Source organism: Carettochelys insculpta, chromosome 23 (genome assembly GCF_033958435.1).
Source record: "Carettochelys insculpta isolate YL-2023 chromosome 23, ASM3395843v1, whole genome shotgun sequence".
Taxonomy (NCBI): domain Eukaryota; kingdom Metazoa; phylum Chordata; order Testudines; family Carettochelyidae; genus Carettochelys; species Carettochelys insculpta.
In genome coordinates this window covers 22561082-22579628 of record NC_134159.1, presented here as the reverse complement: position 1 = coordinate 22579628, position 18547 = coordinate 22561082, and the positions used below count along the sequence as shown (strand labels likewise).

Below are 18547 nucleotides of genomic sequence, written 5' to 3'. Positions count from 1 at the left end.
CTGAGGCAGCTGGTTTGTGTCGGGGACCTGGATGACACCATTCAGGGATTCCAGGCGCTGGGCTTCCCCAAACTGCTTCAGGGCCCTGGATGGCACCCACATCACCATCCGGGCCCCGGAGCACAACTGCAGGGCCTTCGTGAACCGCAAGGACTACCACTTGGTGGTCCTGCAGGCCCTGGTCGACGCCAACGGCTGGTTCCAGGACATCTGCGTGGGCTGGTCTGGCCACACACAGGACGCAAGGGTCTTTAGGAACTCAGGGCTAGGACGTCGTATGGCCAAGGGGACCTTCATCCCCTGGCAGGAGCTCCCCATCAGGGACACTACGATGTCACCCTGCCTACCCTCTGCAGGCCTGGCTGATGGAGCCATACACTGGGCACACGCAGCTGAGCCAGGATCTTCTTAATGAGCGGCTGAACCGCGCCCAGAACACCGTGGAGCGAGTGTTCGGCTGCCTCAAGGGGCGTTTTAGATGCCTCTGTACCAGGCTGGAGCTGGGCCTCCCCGGCGTCCCGGTAGTGGTCGGGGCCTGCTGCACCCTCCATAATCTGGTGGAGGTGAAACACGAGCCCTACATGGAGGGGTGGGCCGCTGAGGCGGGGCACAGTTACAAACAGCCCCCTGCTGCCCCATGCTGCCAGGCCCAGCAGGATAGGGGGCATGTATGGGAGGCCCTGCACCAGGCCTTTGAGCGGGGCAATGGTGATCCCTGCCCCCCCGCACACACACCCCCTATCACACATGCATACACATGCACACCCCCCACCACACATACATGGGGGACACAGGGTAAACCATAAAAATAAACGATTTACTTAATAACAGACCTATGTCCCTCTTTTTCTTGGGGGAACTATTTACATGTGGGGGGGAGGATGACCAGGGAACTGGTGGGACCCCATCAGGGGGCAAAGCAGCCCTGGATGGGCACCTGGGAAGCCCCGTGGGCTCTGGTGGGGGGCCTCACCCCTCCGCAGGGCTCGGGGCCAGGAACCCCATCGCCCACGCCCTCCCCTTCCTCCCCGTGTCCTGGGGCCCCACCGGGGCCGGGTCAGAGCCGGTGGCACAGGAAGGTAGGGGTGCTGTTCGGGCGTGGCCCCCATGTCCGCGCTAGGTACGGCACAGGGGAGTGGGGGCTCTGCCTCCAGCTGGCCAGCCCTGGCCAGCAGGGTGTGGGCCAGGTGCACAGGGCTGGCCTGGTGGAGGTAGGGAGGGAGCAGAGCCTCAAGGTCAGCCTCCTTGGCAGGGGCCATTGTGGGGGATTGAAGTGGTGGGGGAACAGCTGGGAGGGAGGGGAGGAGACATGTGGGCCACGGGGGCATGGGTGATGGTGGGGGGAGCGATGGGAGGTGTGGTGAGGGAGTGACCCACGATGGAGCAGTGACAGGGGCCAGGTGGCCGACCACTGCCTGGGTGAGGGAGTCCAGCTTGGATGCCACCCGGTCCCATGCCTGCCGCTCCATGGAAAGCCACTCCCGCACAACACCTGTCAGCTCCCTCAGGGCAGCTGCGTGGGCCGTGTACCCCGCCTCCTCTTTCCTGGCCTGGCGGTGCCAGCGGAGGGACCGGCAGTGGCTCCGTGCTGTCCCTGTTCAGGGCCTGGGCCGCTCCCCCTTGGCCTCAGTGGTGGGGCTCCCCGGGCCCATCGTGGGACTGGTCCGGCTGCTGGAGATGTGGAGACATAAGGGGAGAGGAACAGGACATTAGTCTCAGTGAGGAACCCCCTGAACTCCCCCACGCCTGCCACCCCATCCCAGCGGCCCTGCAGGGACTGCATCCAGGGTTCCCCATCTGGGTTGTGGGAGCGCTGGCTCTCTTCTGCCTCCTTCGGTTCCTCCGCGGCCTGGCAGCCCATGGTACTGTCCAGGCTGCATGGTGCTGAGTGCCACACATCCACCCTGTGAGGCCAGGGAGGTGGGGTCATCGAGCTTGCCTGTGCCCTGGGGCCGATGTCCCCGTGGGTGGGCTGCGGCCAGCCCGGGGGGGGACTGCGCACCCCCTCCCTTGGCCCTGCAGCCACCAGCGTGCGTGGTACATACCTGTGGGTCCCTCCAGGAACTCAGGCAAGGTGCGGTCAGAGGGAGCCGTCGATGACAAGGGCCTCCTTGCTCGAGCCCTCATCATCACTGCTGTCTGGAATCCGGAGTGGGTGCCTGCGGGTGGCCAGTGGTCTGAGGCGGTCTCCCCATCAGTCCCCGTCTCTTCCAGCTCTGGCTCTTTTGGGGGGCTGTGTCCAGCAGCACGGCTGGGACTCCTGCCTCCTTTCGAGTTCTTTAGAGTAGGGGCAGCTGGTGGGTACTGCCCCTTACCACACAGCCGTGTCCCGAGCCTGGCAGTAACCCTGCCAGAGCTCCTTGACCTTGGACCTCACCTGGTCTGGGGTCCGGGTGTGGTAATCCCGGCCAGAGAGGCCCTTGGCTAGGCACTCAAATGCTGCGGCATTCTGGTGCCGGACCCTCGTCTGGTGAAGGACCTCCTCCTTTGCCCACAGGGCGAGGAGGTCCTGCAGCTCTGTGTCAGTCCAGGAAGGGGTCTGGTGCTTGGGGGGCTGGCTCCCCTCCTGGGAGGGCTTCCTGGTTTCATTGGTGGGCCCCTGGGGTGGGCAGGGGTCTGGGCACTGGCCCTGGTGCTGAGGAGGGCGATAGGTGGGCTGGAGCGTCGCACCAGATGGCTGGCTGGGCAGGAGCATGGGCTCCCGGTTGCCTGCACGCTCTCAGCTTCTGCCTGGGGGTTTCTGGGAGCCTGCGTCCTGAAACGTGGCCAGACTCTGGAGCCAGAGAGCTCCGCTTGTGCTGTGGGTAGCGTTGCTGCCTGCCAGCTGATCATGCCCAGGGAGGACTCCCTCTTTCGAAAGAGCGGGCTGCGGAGCATCTACACTTGCTCTCTTTCAAAGGAGGGCGCTCTTCCTAGCCCGGGAACGGAGAAACAACTTCGAAAGAACGGGGGAGTTCTTTCGAAGTTAATTTCGAAATAGCACCATGTCAATGTAGACACTCCACGGGTTCTTTCAAAAGAACTCAGTCTTCCGATCTGAATTTCAAACGTACTTGCTAGTGTAGATGCACCCATATATAGAGCCTCAGACAACGGCACAATGGAGTAGAGCACTAAATTTTTGCCTCTGGAGGCTTCAGTTGCATGCAAGTGAAATGAATTCACTGGCCTCATTGACTAGGTGCCTTTTTGTTCCCATCACAGAATGTCACTAGGCAACGTGATGATTATCGGCCAACTGAGGACAGAGTCGGCACTGAAATTAGAAGATGCTGTAGGTGCACTGTCAGAGAAGCGAGTACATGTGAATCCCAGGATCCGAAGAGAAGGTGTTCTGCAGGTTCAGGATCAGAGTGTTTTGGTAGAGCTATGCGCAGATTCAAGGACTGAACTAGACATGAATGCTACAGGTCAGGAGGTAGGGGCACCAACAAGACCTAATATGGAACTGAAGAGGGTATTTTCTGAATGAATAACTCATTCTTCACAGTTAGGTGCAACGTCTCACGTGACGAGCAGCAGACGTGCAAAAGGGTTAGCGACAGTGATCTGTGGATTGAGCTGGGCCCTATAAGCCTGAAGAGGGAAAGCAGCTACGGCGTCTGGCCAGAGGGGTGAGGCAGATGAACACTCCAGTGTTCCACCGGGAGCTCAGTTAATTGTAGCCTTTATTGTCCTTATTGCCCCTCATTCCTTCAGGAGTTCTGTCACCTCTGCCTTCGGCACCCTACCAGTCTCACACAAATTCATACTGTGGTTTCATTTCTAAAATGAAAAAGTACCATACTTGCAACACACACGCACACAGAAATGGAAGGGACCTCAAAAGGCCATCAAGTCCAGTCGCCTGCCTTCTCTACAGGACCAAGCACCCTCCCCCTCTTTTTTTTAAATCTATTTGCCCCAGATCACTAAACAGCCCCCTCTGCACTGAGCTCACAACCCTGGGTTTAGTAGGCCAATGCTCAAATCACTGAGCTAACACAAACAACAGCAAGAATATTTTACTTACTGTAACTTGGTGTTTCAGATTTTAAGATGATTCCACAGCAGACTACTGGTTTTTGGTAGCTGTGTCCTCTGCTACAGTGGCATTCAGCTGAACTTCTCTGATCAGCCCTCCACTTTGTTGATGCCAGGCACTAATCCAGTTTTTACCAGCATGCAGCTGAAAATGATGTCAACATGATATAATATCTGCCTGGACAGAGAGAGAAAACAGAGCATGTATCTTCAACAAAGAAATGACAACACATGGCTTTTTGTAAAGCTCTAAATTTTAAAATCATACTTTATTTCTGTAGGAGACCAAAGTAACAACAGAAGCTCCAGAAAAACAAATTTTACTTAAGGTTAGGAAAGACAATTTCATGTTACAGATAAAGCAATAAAAAAAATAGGCCTAAACAGCTAAAATGAAAAATCAGTTTTCTCAAAGAGATGTGAAAGATTCCCAAGGGCCTGGCAAATCTTGGAATCAAAAAAAGGACACTTTATTTTATGGGAAGAGATTCCATAACTATTCTTTTCCCAGAAAGCTAATGATGGAGGACTGCCACTGATCCACAGACACAGTGCACATTTCAGGAAAATAGTAATAGGAAATCAATAGCGTCTTTTATATGTGAAGGGCCAGTGTCTCCATGGATTAATGCCAGCAAATGGGACCAAAGAAAACCTTTACTAAAATATGGCAGTCAGCACTAATCTTGGTGATAGGACAATCGGCAGCATATAACTCTAGATCTTTGGGTTTTATGTAGTTTTTTAAAGAAAGAACTCTGATCCAAGTGTTACCCTTTCTGAAAACCAAAGAGCCTCCAGATAACACTACATTAACAGCATAACGTCTAGTCCTGGCACTCTCTCAAAAGCCCTGTCTACATATACTCCCTTTTCTGCTCTCATTAGGAACTAGTTTTATCAGGTGGCAATCTGGTATCTTTGACAAGCTCAGCAGTGTTTACAGAATCATCTAGTTTGTCTCTCTGTTGCTCTGAAATGGACCTAAAGTTAATACAAAAAACACTTGATACAGGGGCAATTTTCCATTGAAAAGATGGGTATCTAGTTACTGAAATAATCTGCAAAATAAGGCCCCTTTTCCGACTCCATATCATATGCTCCTACCACCTTTGCAAGACCTGCACAATCGATTCTTCACAACTGTCTACTAGCTCAGATGAAAGTTGGCTGGCAGAAGGGCAAAAACTTGTTCTTTGCCTCTCCACTGCTGAAAGTGAATCAGTTATGCTGGGAGGCCTCTCTCTACAGTGTCAGGTCACTAAAGCCATAGATTGGCACATACATGAATGTTCTTTCTCCAGTTAAAAAAAGTGACACAAAGTACAGATTTTCCAGGCACAGGAATCTTAGTGTCTGTGAAAACCCTACACCATCTCTCATCAGTATTCCCACCTGGGAATCTTGCGATCAGCAAAAACAACTTGATGCACATTCATAGTCTCCACCATGCCTTTATTCATGACCATGTAATAGGATGGTATACTGCTCTTAAGTAGGTCCACAGCATTTGGGCTTAGATGCCAAGGCCTTTGAGAACAGGCCTGTTTGCAGAAAGTTCCTCTTCCATGACATGATGTGATGCCTCTCTAAAGAGGAGAAGTTTATCACCTTACTCATTCTTGCTTGGTTCTATAGTGCTGTTCATTTCATGTGGAAAACCTTTCCTGTCCTCATCCACTTCTTCAGATCTCTCCTTAGTATCTCCCACTTCACATCATCCTTCCCCCCACCCACACTGTCAACATCAGTAACACTTTCCTTCTCCTTTAGGTGGCACACAGTGTCATAACCGTGTACGGGTCTAGATAAATAATAATGATACCAGTTCTTTATTAGTGGGCCATGCCTCATCAACTGAAACATACTGGCATGCACCACCATGTAGAAAGAATCTGAAGACTAAAGCACTGAGGACACTGATATCCCATGACCTAAAGAAAGCTATCTGAGCTGCAGAAAAAAAATAGCAAGGCTATTAGTAATATAGAAAATGAAAGCAATCTCTAGACTAGGAAGGTCTTAGGAGAGCCAATGTGACTGAGAAGAGTAAAGATCTATTCAGGAGTTTTTTTTCCAGAGTTCTGTTCCACTTTTATAGGGGATGGCATCACTAACAAATCACATACAGCTGACAGCTGTTTTGGCAGGTTAAGCAGTGAGCAAGTCTAAGGTGAAAGCAACACTGCATCCTGAAAGCAGGCCTTGGAAGGTCAGTAGAAAGGAAACAGTCAAATTTTTTTTAGATGTATTAATTTGTAGTTTACAAGTCTAGTAATTTTCCTGTTAATAATACAGTCTCTTGAACAGCTTTTTGTATTAATTTATTTAGAAATTATCTGAATTAATTTTAAGCCATCACGATCCTGTGTACATGCCTAAAAAGGACCCACAAAACTATAAATAGATTTGACTCAAGGTGCGATGGTTCTCAGATTTCCCATGAGGTATTTGTCAATCTGTTGTACACAATACAATTTCTTCTAGTGGAAAGGCTCAGCTGTGTAATTAGTGACAGTGTCTTTTAGGAACATGTTGGAAAGCTCTGGGAGAGAAGACTCACAGTAACTTTCTATCACTAACACCCCCCAGGATCAAGTGATTCCCTGGCCATACTAGAAAAAGAGCATGACCATTACTATCAATACAGGACGAAATCCTCTGGGAAACAGGGCGCTATCATGGCAAATTAAAACCTCAGAGGTTTAGTTGCTATTTTTGTGTTTTAACACAGAACAAGTCCCTCCAAAACCATATAAAAAAAATTAATCTAGCAGGTGCGCTGAGTTAGAAGAAGCATATTGCTCAGTAGTTGGATGACTACCATGTACTGAGGGAAAAGGAATTAATCCTTAATGGATTTCCCTAAAAATGTGCCTGTTCTAATCTGAGGAACGTTTTTTATTTCAGAGGTGCTTATATTTCAAATAGTCCTTTGTCAACTGCATTGGGACAACAAGAATTAAGACTGAACCTTCCTTTTAACTGTTTTCAGGTAAGGGGTTCCATGATGATAAGGTCCAAAACAAAGTGTCTGAACCTTGGTGTAGGAAACCATGGTTACATCTCCACATGAAATTATATTTTTATTCCATTTTCAGTTGATTTTATTTATAGAGCTGTCATTCTAACATGGTATACCTAAATTAAGGAACTAGTTATGGGGCATTATGCAGTCTAAAGGGAAGAAAAGCCCGCAATTTTGCTTCATGATATCCTTGTCAAATCAACAATAGATGCAGAATACAAAATCTGCCTGTGACTGAATTTTATAGCCAGTCACAATTTTGTGACTAGCCCAGGGAGTCACTCTGAATTTCATAGGCCCCTATACATTGTGACATGAATTTTTCTGTCCAATTCTATATTTTGATGGGACTGCATGGGTGCCCTCTAGTGGTTAACTTGCCACCCAAACAGTTCATTCACTGCTTAGAGAACAAACGCTGCACAAAGTGTTTTGTTTTGACTGCACAACAATGTTTGCTTTCAGCTTCCCAGTGTAACTCTTAACTTGAATAAAGTTATGCTGGGATTTTCCCTGGTGCAGCTAAGAACAAGATTTAGCCCTCAAATGACTCACCCATTCCTAACTTTCCTGCTGCCATAGATCTCACACTGTCCATCAAATCACACAGTTAATCTGTTCTTCTCCTTGATATTTAAAAACTTTGACTAGTGCACCACATCTCTCTCAAGCAATTTTTGTAAGTCACACATCAGTAGCAGTTGTTGTGAAATTGTTCAGTTCTGGTTAGAAAGTCTTTTCAGACTCATCATTCAGTTAACCTAATAGAGAAACAATCCTCTCATTGATGCCTGCTGCCCCCAACTCTCTCAGGAATAGTGCTGACAAGTGAAACTAAACATTCCCTTCATCTCCCATGGATCAAAGAGCTGCTGCCTAGTGAGTTATCGATACAGCTCCCCCCACCAAGATCCCTTTAATTTTTCCATCCATGTGCAGTGTAAATTTTATGTGCACCAAAGCATGTGCAAATGTGCATCAACAGTACAAACATTTGCTGCCAGCTGCAGCGCTCTGCTCATCTGTTGGGCGGCACCTGAATCTCTCCTGGGTGGCTGTCCAAGCACACAGGTTACAGGGAACACTGCCCTCACCAGGGAATGGGAGTGCCCTTTGGCACACAGGCAGGACTGCATAGTTTTCCACTCCTCCATCCTAAATTTTCATTTTCTATCGTGTTCTGTGCCTAGGAAGCCTTCTGCTCTGCTAATCTGGCAGAATATGCTGTTAGGCCACCTATACCACAAAATTCACATATGGGACAACTATGACTGTTCTTTCTTTTCTTCTCTCATTTATAAACTGTTGATTTCCAAGAGCTGTGGACTGAGCATCCAAATGAGTTGTGTTAACTTTTCACTCTCTTCTACTACAGATGTCATATCCACTCCACATGTTTTTCTACCCACGGAAAGCATTTTTGGTCACTTTGTTGGTAGACAATGAGAATGGAAAGTAATTACCTCTACTGAGAAGTGACAAGAAGGGGTAAATGCAGAGAGTTGAAACATTTTTTAAAAACAAAATTCCATATAAAAAATGAATGAGTGAAGTTGTCATCTCAGGAAATGCATAGTTTAAAACTATCTTAGCAGTTGTATTATTTTATGCCCTTGCTGCATATTTTACAGAGGTACAAAATAAGCAGCTGAGTAAAACTAACACTGAGGCTTTCCCCCAGATCCAGTAAGCAGACAGGGAGATTGCTCCCCACAGGCATTTGAGTCACTTGTAAAATGAAGCCCCAACCTCTCTCTCTCTAGGTTTTTATACCTTATTCCTCAACATGCTATTTGAGCACCCACTGTTAAAGATGGATATATTTTACTGCTCCAGAGAGGAGAATACAGAGTGACTTAAATGCACCTGCACCTTTCAGTTAGGGACACGTGTAAGAGTAATAGACTGGCATTTGGTCTTTTGATCACTCTACATATTTGAAGCTAATGATTTTTAATTACTCTTAAGCAGTTTTTATAGACATCCTGTAGTTAGTTTCTATATCAGTAAGCAACATGAAGGCAGGTGGAGTGAGGACTCATACACTGAAGGTGCATATTTCCTAGAACGTATGATTATTCCCTCGCATAGATTATTTTAAAATGGCCATATTCAGCAAAGTTTGCTGCCCTGTCTCACTGAATCGGCCTGCTATCCAAGTATACAGATGAAGGAAGAGCAGTTGGAAACTGATAGAAATAGCACTAAATCCCTGTCTTGATTCAATGACAAGAAAATAAAAAAAAAAAATAGGTAATTTTGCTTTATCAATTATAGAGAAGGGATTCAGCAATGACATGGAAAAGCCTGGGCAGATTGCTCAGCTGCCTCTCCCAATAATGTTACTATCATTCAAGGGAAACAATGACCTCCAGGATAAACTCTGAGAACAGCAAAGCAGGGTTGTGAAATTGTTAAACACAGGGGAAGTCTCCTAAATACCCAAATAGCTTCTCCTCAGTGACAGCAGTCTGGGTCACTTTGAATGTGAACACGCACATTTTCTTATAACTTCTGTTTAAAGAAAACAAAACAGTAAAAATGTAGCACTTTAAAAACTAACAAAATGATTTATTTGGTAATCAGCTTTTGTGGGACAGACCCACTTCTTCAGATCAATCTCATTTCCAATACAAACTGACATTTATAAGTACAGAGGACTCCAAAAAAATTGCAATAAAAACTGACAAATCAAATACATACAAGGGGAATGATGGGAGGGGGGATGTTAACTGTCCTGATTGAGATAAATTATGAGCATCAAAGGAAGGGAAGCAGTCCTTGTAATGCGTGTGGTAATTGATGTCTCTGTTCATACCATGTGTTAATGTGTCGAAGTTAAATATGAAGTCACATTCACAGATTTCTCGCTCTATCAACAGAACACCACTTGTCATCACCTATAGCCTAAAACTCAAACCTCTGCAATGCATCATTAAAAATTTACATCCTATTCTAGATCACGGTGCTACACTCCAGAAGGCTCTAGGTGACAGGCCTGTCCTTTCCCATAGACATCCCTTAAAGTGCTACATTTCTGCTGTTTTGTTTTGTTGGAGTACAGACGAACACAGCTACATCTCTGTTTCTGTTTAAAGAGAACGTGATAATAGATTTCAGACTTCGCTTTAGGGATGTCATATAATTTGCCTTCTGCTATACCTCAATATGGAGTATGCAGCAAACTGGTAAGGCAAGCAACTGGAATATGAAGCGGAGGTTTGTCAGATGTTCTGCTATATGCCGTGTCTACACTGGCACAAATCTTCAAAATAGCCATGCAAATGGCCATTTTGAAGATTACTAATGAGACGCTGAATTGAATATTCGGCACCTCATTAGCATTAGCACGCTTCTGGCTGCGGCTCTTCGAAAGCACCACTTTCAAATGCCCACAGCTTTGTGCAGCTACACGGGGGTCCTTTTCGAAAGGGCCCCACACATTTTGAAATCCCCTTATTCCCTTAAGCTGAAGAGAATAAAGGGATTTCGAAATGTGTGGGGTCCTTTCGAAAAGGACCCCCGTGTAGCCATGCAGAGCCGCAGGCATTCAAAAGCAGCACTTTCGCAGCGCTGCGGCCAGAAGTGTGCTAATGCTAATGAGGTGCTGAATATTCAATTCAGCACCTCATGAGTAATCTTCGTTCAAAGATTTGTGGCAGTGTAGACATGGCTTCAGGGTTTTTCTCTGTGTTACAAAACTGTGTTTTCATTATTTCTCCTATCCTATAATTGGCTTTTTCATAAGAGAGAAGCCAATAGTCCATCTCCTCAAGATGGAAGGGTATAATAAACATATCATCTATAAACTAGGTTTATGACTGGTCTTTTATTTATCACAGTCACATTCCAAACTGCTCCACTGCTAAACAACCTATAAAGAATAAACGAAGGACTGATACTCCTGTAACATTTATCCTATCTGACAATTGCCTGAGTGGTGCACTCATTGAAGTACAATCCAACGTTCACTGAAAGATTTTGCCATATTCTCATAAATCTGATTCTGATGCTATCTGGCATGTGATAAGGATGAGGGAGAGCAAAGATTGACCATAAAGCATTTTCCATCTCAAGCCAGGGAACCCCAGTCTAATATCTGCAAGGGGTACAAGGAGGCTCTAGGCACAATAGGGCTAATTGCACTTATGTCCAGGAACAGGAAGAATAAAAGGAGAGCAGTTAAGTCATGGTAAACCTTAGATTTCTACAGGCAGAACACAACTCCATGAATCTGTAGCCACAGTCAGCAAAAGACTGGAGTTAATTATTATATTAAGACAATATATAATCTTGTACTTCTGTTTTTCCAGATTCTTTCCATCTTAATATCATTGTGAGATGGATAAGCAGTGCTTTTTTGTGTTGGTACTGAGTGCTGGCACTTCAGCAGCCCCAGCTATTGGACTGGCTGGGGTGGTTGGGGGAGTCGGGAGCCAGCTGAGTACTGGCTCCTCTTTTTTTTTTTTTTTAAAACAAAATAGGCATTATGGATAAACAATGGCATCCCTATTCTACACTTAAGAGAAGTGAAGTGACTTGCTAAAGGTAAGAGGAGACAGTTTCAAAAGCAGAGTTAGAACTTAGAACTAGATTTTACATGTCCTACTAACTGGGAAAATGTCTCTAATAAAAACCACAAGCATTTAAAAAAAAAAAAAATCTATCCTGGTTCAAAATCGACCTCTAACTGATTACATATACTCAAATTATCCTGTCTCACCCAGAAATGCGTGAGTATCAGCATTTTTCCTTACTTTGATTGTTACAAAGGCCTATAATCTATCCTGGAAATCTGGTAAACTATTAAGATCTACTTCAAGGATTGCAAAGATCTACTTCTTTCTCTTAAGAAGGACAGAAATGAAAAGAAATAGATTTATCACACACGCAAGAAAGGAGCTAAAGTTTTCCAGCAGGCTTACAACATAAGTAGTATAGGTTGAACCTCTGTAATCCGGCACCCTTGGGACCTGAGCGAGGCTGTGTCTTCACTACAAAAATAACTTCGAAATAAGCAACTTGAAGTTGAGCATCTACCCACACCCTACTTTGAAGTAGGGCACTACTCCATTCCTGGGAACGAAGTTGGGCTCCCTACTTTGAAGTTAACGTCGAAGTAAGGGAAAATGTGTGTAGACTCTCTGCGGGCTATTTTGAAGTAGTTACTAACTTCAAAGTTAGTTCCTAGTGTAGACACACCCTGAGTATTTGCCGGACCATGGGAGGTCAATATTGTCTAGATATTACCAACACTTTTATTCCTTACTGGGCTCTTAGAAGACAATTAGGGGTAGTAGGCATCCTTCAGTCTGCATAGACTATGGATCGCACCCTTTAAAGTTTCAATTGAGGACTTCATTTACAGTATCTATTGTGACTATGAAGACCCACACGAGAGTGACAGTCCTTGCTGCATCTCTTGCAGATGTAGTGGGTGTCTGGCAAGTCCTTATTGTGCTTTCTGTGCGCTCACTTCTCCTCTGCTAGCTGTCTGATCTTCATCTCGCCCTTCTGAAGGCCCTTGTGTAACCCCTGCCTCCATCTGCTGCGGTCGTCTGCTAGTTCTTCCCAGTTGTCCAGCTCGATGTCTACCTCGCTGAGGTCTCTCTTGCAGACATCTTTGTAGCGCAACTGGGGGCGTCCAGGAGGTCTTTTGCCAGAGGCTAGCTCACCATACAGGATGTCTTTTGGAATTCTTCCATCATTCATCCTGTGGACCTGGCCAAACCAGCGGAGTCGACGCTGCCTGAGGAGGGTGTGCATAGTTGGGATTCCAGCTTGCTCAAGGACAGAGAGTGACCAACATCGCTGTCCTCCCATGATATTCCAAAGATGTGCCTGAGGCAGCGCAAATGGAAGACATTCAGCCTCTTTTCCTAGCAGGCATACAGGGTCCAAGTCTCGCTACCATAAAGGAGGGTGCTGAGGATGCAGGCTTTGTAGACTTGCATTTTGGTGTGAGTGTACAGCTTGTTGTTATTCCACACTCTCTTGCTGAGTCTGGACAGAGTTGTGGCCGCTTTTCCGATCCTCCTATTTAGCTCAGTGTCCAATGACAGGGTGTCAGTGACGGTGGACCCGAGGTAAACGAACTCGTGGACGACCTCTAATGTATAGTTGTCAATGCTGATGGATGGGGATTGAGCAACATCCTGACCGAGTACATTTGTCTTCTTTAGGCTGATGGTAAGCCCAAAGTCCTTGCACGCTTTGGAGAACTGATCCATCAGTTTTTGAAGCTGGTCTTCTGTGTGAGACACTACAGCAGCATCGTCTGCGAACAGCATGTCTCTGATGAGGACTTCTCGCACCTTAGACTTAGCTTTCAGCCTTGCAAGATTAAATAGTTTCCCATCAGATCTTGTGTGCAGCAAGATGCCCTCTGGTGAAGATCCAAAGGCATGCTTCAGGAGGAGTGCGAAGAAGATCCCGAACAATGTCGGAGCAAGCACGCATCCTTGTTTGACGCTGCTCCTGATTCTGAAAGCATCCGATAATGCGCCGTCATATTGGATGGTTCCTCTCATGTCTTCGTGGAACGACTGGATCATCTTGAGTAACCGTGGAGGACAACCTATCTTGTGGAGCAGTTTGAACAGACCATCCCTGCTGACCAAGTCAAAGGCCTTGGTCAGGTCAATGAAGGCTATGTAGAGTGGCTTTCTCTGCTCCCTGCACTTCTCCTGCAGCTGCCTTACAGAGAAGACCATGTCAACGGTAGACCTCTCTGTGCGGAAGCCGCACTGTGATTCGGGGTACACCCTCTCAGCAATCTTCTGGAGTCTGCCAAGGATGACGCGAGCGAACAGTTTACCAGTGATGCTTAGGAGGGAGATTCCACAGTAGTTGTTGCAGTCGCTTCTGTCTCCTTTGTTTTTATACAACATTACAATATTAGCATCGCACATATCCTGTGGAACCTCACCCTCTTTCCAGCACAGGCACAGTAGCGCATGTAGGGGGTCCAGGAGTGTGTCCGCGGCACATTTGATTACCTCTGGTGGTATACCATCCTGACCAGGGGCCTTTCCTGCTGCAATGCTATCGATGGCTCTCTTCAGTTCATCCACAGTCGGTTCTTGATCCAGTTCGTCCATTACTGGTAGGAGCTCGACGGCATCGAGGGCTGCGTCAACCACAACGTTCTTGCGTGAGTACAGCTCGGAGTAGTGCTCAACCCAGAGCTCCATCTGTTTGGCTTTGTCAGCGATGACCTCACCAGATTTGGATTTCAGAGGTGCCATCTTGTTCTGGGTGGGTCCTAATGCCTTCCTCATACCCTCGTACATTCCTCTGGGATTACCAAAGTCGGCACAGGTCTGGATGCTGCTGCATAGCTGGAGCCAGTGGTTGTTGGCACAGCGCCTGGCTGTCTGCTGTACAGTTCTTCTGGCCTCTCTAAGCGCTTGCTGGGTACTCTGGCTCGGTGAGCGTTTGTACTCCAGGAGTGCAGTGCGCTTCTTTTCAATGACTGGAATCATCTCATCGGAGTTAGCTTTGAACCAGTCGTTTGTGTTTCTAGCTCTTCTTCCAAACACCAAAAAGGCCGTGTTGTAAACTGTATCCCTCAGATGTTGCCATTTGGATGTCGCATCGGCACCCCCAGGGCCGCTGCGCAGATTTTCCTGAAGGGTCTCTCTGAACTTTTCAGCTTTCTCCGAGTTTGCTGTCTGTCTGGCGTCAATGCGGGGCCTTCCAGCAGGTTTAGAGCGGTACAGCTTCTTGGGTCTCAGCTTGAGCTTGGAGCCAACTAGCGAGTGATCTGTATCACAGTCAGCACTATGATAGCTGCATGTCAGAAGGACTTTTTGAGGTTATTACGCCTAGCGATGACCACATCTAGTTGATGCCAGTGTTTCAAGCGTGGGTGTCTCCACGACACTCTGTGCTGTGGCTTCATTTGGAAGAATGTGTTTGTGATGCACAGATTGTGGTACGTGCACAGTTCAAGGAGACGCTGTCCATTGTCATTCATTTTTCCCCACACTGAAGTGTCCTAAACAGGAAGGCCATGAGGCCCAATCAGCTCCAACTCTTGCATTGAAGTCACCCAAGATGTACAGTCGTTCACGAGCAGGTATTTGCCCTACAGCAGCACTAAGCACATCATAGAACTTGTCTTTTACTTCTGGTGTGGCGTACAGGGTTGGAGCATAAGCGCTGATCAGGTGAACAGGACCGGCGCAAGTTTGAAGTGTGATCCGAAGAAGTCTTTCTGATCCGCCCATGACTAAATCAACCATATGTAGAAGGGTGTTTCTGACAGCAAAGCCAAAACCATGCCCTCTGGGTTCTTCTTGGGCTTTACCCTGCCAGCAAAAGGTGTAGTCCTTTTCCTTTAGAGATCCTGAATCTGCGAGTCGTGTCTCTTGCAGTGCAGCGATATCAACTCTGAGCCTCTTCAGTTCCTCGTTGATGACAGCGGTCTTTCGAGTGTCACTGATGGCCTGAAGATCTTCAGTCAAGCCGGTCAGCATGGTCCGCACATTCCAGCAAGCAAGCTTAAATTGTTGATGTTTCTCATTTCTTGTTGGTTTGCCTGGTGCCCAAATTTCAGTCACTTGTCAGGTTCAGGAACCTTAAGACTCACGCACCCAGCGAGGCAGGCGAACTGTGGCGGGACAATACCCTATTGGCTGGGGGCTGCCCAGCTTGAGGTGGGCAGTGACTGTCCAGTGAGATGCGAGGATCTCTCCCACCGTCGAAGGCAACCCCTGGCGCTCGTTCTCTACGCCAGTCGAGCAAGAGCTTATAACAGGTATCTGTTGCCTCCCGTGTTGATGCAACGCCGTTCAGTGATGCCGGAGTACCTCTCCAGGCGCGAGCCTGGGCACTTATTTTGGAGACTCTGGGCTGCCCAGACACCAGTCTCCCCCTCTCAACTTTACTGATATAGTCCAAAGGAGAGGATAACCTCCACGTCTGGTACCAGCTCAGCTGCAGGAGTTGCCGGGACAATGCCAGAAGTTGACACCGAACTGCCTTCGGACTCCACTCCGGATTTTCTGTCAGGGTTTACTCCCTTAGCCTTGCTCCTTCCCAGGATAACCCACAAGGCAGTGGGGTGTGGGGAATGTGGTTAAGGAGCCCACTACTTCATACCTCTGTCACCACGAGTCACCATAGCTCCCTGTGGAGCAATGACCTCATATCCCCAGGACCCTCCTCCCCACCTTTCACCACCCCTCCCCCCAGCTACCATCACCATAGGACCCTCCCCAACCCACTACCCCCATCTGCTCCCATGTCCACCCTCCTCACTGCACTGGCCCCTCTCCCCCCAGCTGCTCTCAGTGCCCTCAGGTCCACCTTCCCCCATCGCTCTTCAGGCTCTTCTCTTCAGAGACTCCTTTTCCTGATAATACTGCCTTGCAGGGCACAGGTGGAACACCATACCTGAAAAGGACAAAAAAAACGCGGGGCTCCTCCCTCGGCGAACTCCCAGAGGCAAACTCCCTTCCCTGTTCACTGCTGCCCCCTGTTCGCTGGGAGCTCCCTTCTTATAAAGAGAGCTGCTAGCTGGTCAGGCCTGCCTCAAAGCCTTGCCTGCAGTCTAATCAGCCCTTGAAGGCTCACCTGGCAGAGAACTCCCCCAATTCACACCTTGCAAACTGCTCTTCTCTGCACAGCACAAGCACAGGCACCCAGGCAGCTGAGCTGATCAAACTGCCCTTCTCTGCAAAGTAACATAGCTGCACAGACAGAGACATTCACCCACCAGCTCACCACACAGCCCCCCAAATCCCACACTCACCCAAGCTCCTCTAGGACTCTTTACCGAGAGGCAAACTCCCTTCCCTGTTAGCTGCTGCACCTTGTTTGCTGGGAGCTCCCTTCTTATAGAGAGAGCTGCGAGCTGGTCAGGCCTGGCTCAATTAGGGGTATATTACAATAATAGCACAGAACACTGGCAGTGAGGACTGGTGGCTAGAAACAATCTTTATGGAACCAAGAGAAACTTGGCCACACCCATGATAAGTGGCTGTCTGGCTAACTAAAATCATCCCAGATTACAGATTTTGCCAGATGAAAGTGTTCAGGGTTAGACAGGTTCATCCTGTAACAGTACCCCTACATTTTAGAGCATAGGCCATTCATGACTATTTACCAGTGTCGGCTGTTCCAGGCAATCTTTTTCAGCTCTGACCAAGTGGAGCCCGTCTTTTTAGTGTCTGCCTCTATAGCACAAGGTGGAGCAGCAAGGGATGTTTGCTGTAAGTTACTGAGGCTACTTCTACACTAAGCAAAGTAAATTGACCACATATATGCAATTCTAGCTATGGCAATTTCATAGCTGCACTTGGCTAACTTGGCCATCTCTACTGGGGGAGCTTGATGGGGAAGCTTCTCCTGCAGAGCTCCCTTACACATGCAAGGAACACAAGGGTCGACTGCAACCCAGGAGGTTGATTTTGCAAGTCAGAACTAGACATGAAAATCAACCCCCTGAAGATCAACCCCGATCAACCCTTCTGGGGTAGCGCAGACATAGCTGGAGACACATTACAGTGAAGTAAGAGACTGTTGTAGGAGTATAGGTTGGTGACTACACAACTCCAAATTTCTTAACCAGCTTTTCCCAACAACTGTGTAATTTCCCAAACATTTACATACCTTTAAATTATGTAACAGATGCATGTTAATTATGTTCCAAAGGAGAGATGCCCGATGTAAATTAAATTTTGCAGCAAAGCTGAGGCAGACATTTGCATAACAATTACCCTTCCAACTACCGGGCTGTAGGTACGGAAACCTCCCCAAAGCAATTCAGCGCAGTGAGGAAAGGGAAGGTGCCTGCGCACCTCGGCCACAGAACATGAGAAAGTGATTCTCAAGGGCGGCCCCACAAGGGCCAGTGCCTGGGGGGCAGAGGGGCTGCGCCCGGGGGCGGGGGCAGAGGGGCTCTGCTTGGGGGCTGCGCTATCCTGGGGAGCGGGTGGGGCCCGAGTCCCTGGGGGCGGGGCAGAGGAGACCCGCGCAGAAGCTGGAACGACGGGGGCAGAGGGCGCGCGGAGGAAGTACAGCGCATGCGCACTAGAAGTGAGCACGGCCTGGCCGCCAAGGGGGTGCTTCACAGCCGCAGAGTCTTCGTGACACCTGTCACCACGTGATCTCTCCCCCCGCCTGCGGCGCTATTCAACGCGCATGCGCAATCGGGGGAAAGCGGGTTGCGTGCCGCTGCCCTATGCCCCGCCGCTCCGCTGGGGGCGCTGTGCCGGCGGCGAGACCCGCTGTGCCGAACGCACGGTTCTCTTCTGCTCCTCCCGCCAGCGCGGGGTGAGAGGTCGGCAGGATGGCGGCCGCCTTGGGGGAGGATGCCCCAGACAATGAGGATTATTACTCGCTGCTGAACGTGCGGCGGGAGGTGAGGGCAGTCGGCCGCGCCGCGCCGCGGGAGATTCCTGGGGAGGGAGCCATGACTCCCGCGCCTGACTGGCCCCCGTCAGCGGGGCGGCGTGGTGTGTGCTGGGGCTCCCAGCCCCCGGGCTCCCT

The 18547-nt window shown here is 48.5% G+C and overlaps 1 protein-coding gene and 1 long non-coding RNA gene across 5 annotated transcripts in view; one reads left to right on the top strand and one right to left on the bottom strand.

The window, feature by feature from the left end:
- LOC142000914 (uncharacterized) overlaps positions 1–18036 on the bottom strand; it is a 48129-nt gene extending 30093 nt beyond the window's left edge. For all 3 annotated transcript variants that reach the window (XR_012642354.1, XR_012642353.1, XR_012642352.1), the window contains exons 1-2: positions 17669–18036; positions 4013–4201 (exon numbers count right to left, since the gene is read on the bottom strand). This is a non-coding gene — a long non-coding RNA (uncharacterized LOC142000914). The remainder of the gene's footprint in view (positions 1–4012; positions 4202–17668) is intronic.
- A 289-nt stretch (positions 18037–18325) lies between these two features.
- Positions 18326–18547, top strand: part of DNAJC11 (DnaJ heat shock protein family (Hsp40) member C11) — an 80764-nt gene continuing 80542 nt past the window's right edge. The window contains exon 1 of one of the 2 annotated variants that reach the window (XM_075018010.1): positions 18326–18419. In XM_075018010.1, coding sequence (XP_074874111.1) covers positions 18348–18419 — 72 coding nt within the window. In that variant the 5' untranslated portion in view covers positions 18326–18347. The remainder of the gene's footprint in view (positions 18420–18547) is intronic. The other variant, XM_075018011.1, reaches the window with a different exon arrangement.